The sequence below is a fragment of the Austrofundulus limnaeus genome, unplaced genomic scaffold (assembly GCF_001266775.1).
Source record: "Austrofundulus limnaeus strain Quisiro unplaced genomic scaffold, Austrofundulus_limnaeus-1.0 Scaffold183, whole genome shotgun sequence".
Taxonomy (NCBI): domain Eukaryota; kingdom Metazoa; phylum Chordata; class Actinopteri; order Cyprinodontiformes; family Rivulidae; genus Austrofundulus; species Austrofundulus limnaeus.
The window spans coordinates 916,094-920,243 of NW_013952585.1; the positions used below are offsets into that span (position 1 = coordinate 916,094).

The 4,150-nt window shown below is 34.4% G+C and overlaps 1 protein-coding gene across 2 annotated transcripts in view; it reads left to right on the forward strand.

Moving 5' to 3' along the window:
• Positions 1-3,513, forward strand: part of grk4 (G protein-coupled receptor kinase 4) — a gene marked incomplete in the record, with an annotated part of 31,975 nt that extends 28,462 nt beyond the window's left edge. For both annotated transcript variants that reach the window (XM_014018116.1, XM_014018115.1), the window contains 1 exon segment: positions 172-3,513. Coding sequence is in view for 1 of the 2 variants with exons in the window: in XM_014018115.1 (XP_013873569.1) it covers positions 172-228 (57 nt within the window).
• Positions 3,514-4,150: the final 637 nt, after the last annotated feature.

Genomic DNA, 4,150 nt, shown 5'->3' on the forward strand with positions numbered 1-4,150 from the left:
TATATATACTGTTATGTTTGGTCACGTTTTCAAAGACACACTGTAAAAGGAACTAAGAGCCACATGTGGCCCCAGAGCCGCAGGTTGCAGACCCCCTGTGTTGGGGGGAAACACTATGATAGAAAACATTCAGGACTTAGTCATTTCGTTTTTGACTTTTTTCTCCTGCAGGTTTGTCTTAAGAGTGGTTACAGTGACGACGAGATCGAAGAGCCTTCAAGACTTTAAACCACTCTCCTCCACTCGCACCCCTCCGCCGCTGATCTTCACCACAAACTCCAACCGAGCGAGAAACTTAGGAAGTCAGTGAATGTCGACCTGTATTTATGAGCTGTATTAAAAGTGTATTATAACTAAAGAAAAAAGTATGAGTTTAAAGATTTTGTACATTTGCACTTGAATTTATGTCTAGATGTATATTTTCACTAAAGGTTGTATTGTACAAAAAGCCATAAAAGTACCACTTGAATGCATACAAAATGTTTTTATTTACTTTTTTTAGTTTTTATTTTAATTTGGAATGGGTATAAATAAGGTGTATTAAAGAGTTTCTTTTAAGAAGCACAGCACCAGTCATCTTTATAATTTTTTTCCATGTTGCATAAAGCTTTTTTTATGATTGTCATTGATTTAGCTAACATGATGTGTTTTACCATCAAACTAACATTTTGTCTCTAAATACCTGAAGGCTCAAGTAATTCCTTAAACACGTAGATTTAAATGTTATGGAAGGAATCTAATCTAGTCAGACTTTACTGTTTATGCTGCTTCAGCTTCCCCCAGATGTTGTCCAGATGTGTTTTTCATGGGGATTTGTCTGATCAAACGTTGCTTTCCCCTGAACTGGACGGTGGGTTCAGTGAACGCTTTTCTTGGTATCGGGTCCGGCCTAGATTAATTTTTTTATTTTTCTCCACACCTGCAACAGTGACGTAAAACACACAAAACAAACACCTGAGAGGCCCTTTGTCTGTCTCACAACTTGTGATGATTATCTCTCATTTCTGAAACTTTAGACACGTCTCCTGAGCTGCAGCAGACATGAAACATGAATTTTAGGATGCTCGACTGTTTCCGATGGAAGCGCAGCTGCTAGACACACGTCTGTTACACTCTTTTCTTTGTTCAGGTGGGATGTTTTTGTGTTTTGGTTTCAATAGTCTGCTTTTACAACCTGTTTTGTCCCAGTGTGGTTTATATGCAGACCGGAAATAGCTCTTTTTGTGGTTTGCTGGCCTAGTTTTTCAGATTTTTCTCTGATTTAATAACTGGAAAATTTAGCTATTTTTTTAAGGAGGGACCCTTTTATAAAGAGTTTAAACATTTACAAAACATTAATAATCATTTATAAACAAGGGAAAAAACTGATTTTTTTTTTTACCTAAATAACTATTTGCCTAAACAAACTGTCTCCAATCACTCCTCCTGCTCATGGAGATAACTTACTGACAAATGTTTGACACTTAAAAATCAATGTTATGAATTCATTAATACAAATTCGGCATTTATTTTGCTAAAAAGTAAGCCTGCTTCACCGTACGAACGTTTTGTCTATAAAATGTCAACTTGCTCATGAAAAATCTATTTTTAAATCATTAAATCCTTTATAAAGGGGTTCTTTTTAGGAAGTTGTACCGAGTTTTAAAAGCAGATGGTTTTGTTAATAAAACAAAGATACAAATTAGAAATGCTTCGAAATCAAATCAGTTTTCACAAATTCAGCTGGCAGCAGTTGAGTCTCGGCACATTTAGGCCAATATAATGATACAGAAGTCTGTTTAAATCGTTTGGCTTTAGTTAAGTTTGTGATAAAAACATTATTGGTAATTGGTTTCAGTAGATTTGTTGGAATGACAGATAAATTGTGACTTGTCCTTTCACAACATTTGTCGTTTCAAGTAAACTAACCATGAACAAACATATTTTTTCTTTCTATACATCATGATTTTACATTTTTCTTTTGAGGCAGTTATTCCATTCAGTACTTGTTTTAGATGCTGTGAATACCTCACATGTTTCATAACAAGCTTTAATCCATCATCAGTTTCAATGGTGATACTTTTGTGCCGTTCAATTTAAAGATTTAAATTAGTTTTTGTTTGGGTTTTAATTTTTCTTCCTTTTTTTTGACAAGAAGACCATGTTTGCTATTTTGTCAGAGCAGAACGATTTTTGGACGTGAAGATTATTTAGCTGAATTCCCATGTTTTCAAAAGTCAGGCTATGGTACGCATATGGTTTCCATTTAAAAACAGGAAAACAGAGAAGTAGGCTGTTCTGAAAGTTTGTCTCCTGTGGCACATTTCATTATCAGAAATCAATGTGTGCATCTAGTTGTTGCTGGCTTGTGTTACTTGGGTTTCTGTATCTTTGTAAAAAAAATCTATATTTTGCTCTCAGGCACATTTTTAAGCAGATTTCACTTAACATGTAGATTTTTTGCCTTTTAGTGCTCTAGCCTCAAAAACCCTTGTAAATGATGTATTTCTATGTAACTAAGCTCTAACACGTACTCACTTGTTCTCACAGGGAACGTATACTGTGTCCACCACCCATTGCCTTCTGTCATTGTTTTTAATGAGCTCTTCTCTTGTACAATCCATACAGCAGTGAAGAAGTCCTGTTTCATTGCACTATGGTGTGTTTTGACAATGACTATGAGAAGTGTCTTTAACTTTTTTTTTATTCTTGCCAATGAAACCAAAAGCATCTCGCTAAATTTAAAACTTTTGTTGACTAAAAGAATCTGCTCAAGAAAGACTGACAAGCCTTTATTCTGTGTGCCAAGTTATTTTCTGACATCCTGCCTTTTGTTTAACTTCCTAAACTGTCCGTCCACTGGTTGAAAGTCCTTCATGTAAAAAAAATAATAATAATAAAAAAGGAAAAAAAAATCTTTAAACAGCTCAACTGTTTTGAATGTTCGCACTAAGTGCATTGTATTGCCTGTTTAAAAAAAACCTCTTTTTATTACTCAAGCATGTATCAGATTGTAATACTTCAGGATCCTTGTATATGTAAAAGATGACCTTCTAGTGCCAACATATCTTACTGGTATTTTGAGGACAACTTTATGAATGACAAGGTGCCCATCTGAGTCGGCCTGGTTCGGACARCAAACATTCCTCTTCTCCGACGTGCTGCTGGTGAGCCGAGCGGGTCGGCCCTCACCGGCAGCGCATAGATATGGAAAATCCTCACTTCCATCATCACTTGAATATAGTTTAGGTTTATAGACGAGTACAGGTTAGGAGGTTCAGAAAAGTTTCATTTCTGTATGATATTTTCAATGAAGGGAAGACAGACGAATTATTGGTATTAATCTAGGCCTAGAACTTTTTCCTTTTCTGGGTTTTTTCTTCCTTTTTTTTTCAAATCTGTACAGTCATGTTGTTCAACCACTGCAGTCATTGTTAATTCTTGTACAAGTTGTATCACTGGTTGTTGTACCATATCTGACATTTGTAATTATGAAATAATACACTGCCATTTGTATTAAAAAAATAAAATTTGTCTTGACTTTTTTTATGGGCTGAACGTGAAACGGCAATATATTATTTTTTATTTTTTTCTCTGTAGTGTTAGCAAAATATCTCATGAACCATCCTCACATGTCTTGTGAAGTTCAACAATTTCACACAATCAATTTTATCAGAACAGCTACAAGTCTGATATCTATATATTAGTCTAAATTACTGCCATCAGTGCCATCTGTCTGCAGTGGGTGATATACATTCCCTCAATAAATGAAAGCTTTTTATTTTTCTGTTATTCTGTTCAACTCTTGACAATTTTTACTTTAATTATGGGTGRAAGTCAAGTTTGATACATGTTTTTCAGCGTTATCATTCAGAGTTCCCAAAGTTATCTTTGTGGCACAAATAAACCTAAAACCAGAGAYGTCAAGTAACTAAGTACAAATACTTTGTTACTTTACTTAAGTAGAAATTTTGGTTATTCATACTTTAGTGTAGTAATTACTTTTCAGCCTACTTTTTACTTCTTACTTCAACTATCTGTACTTTCTACTCCTTACTTTTTAAAAATGCAAAAAGTTTTTAATTTCTTTTTAACTTTGACTTGTTTTTATTCCATCTTTTCATTGTTCAGAAAAAAATATAAATAAATAGAAATCTGCATGGAGCAGGGG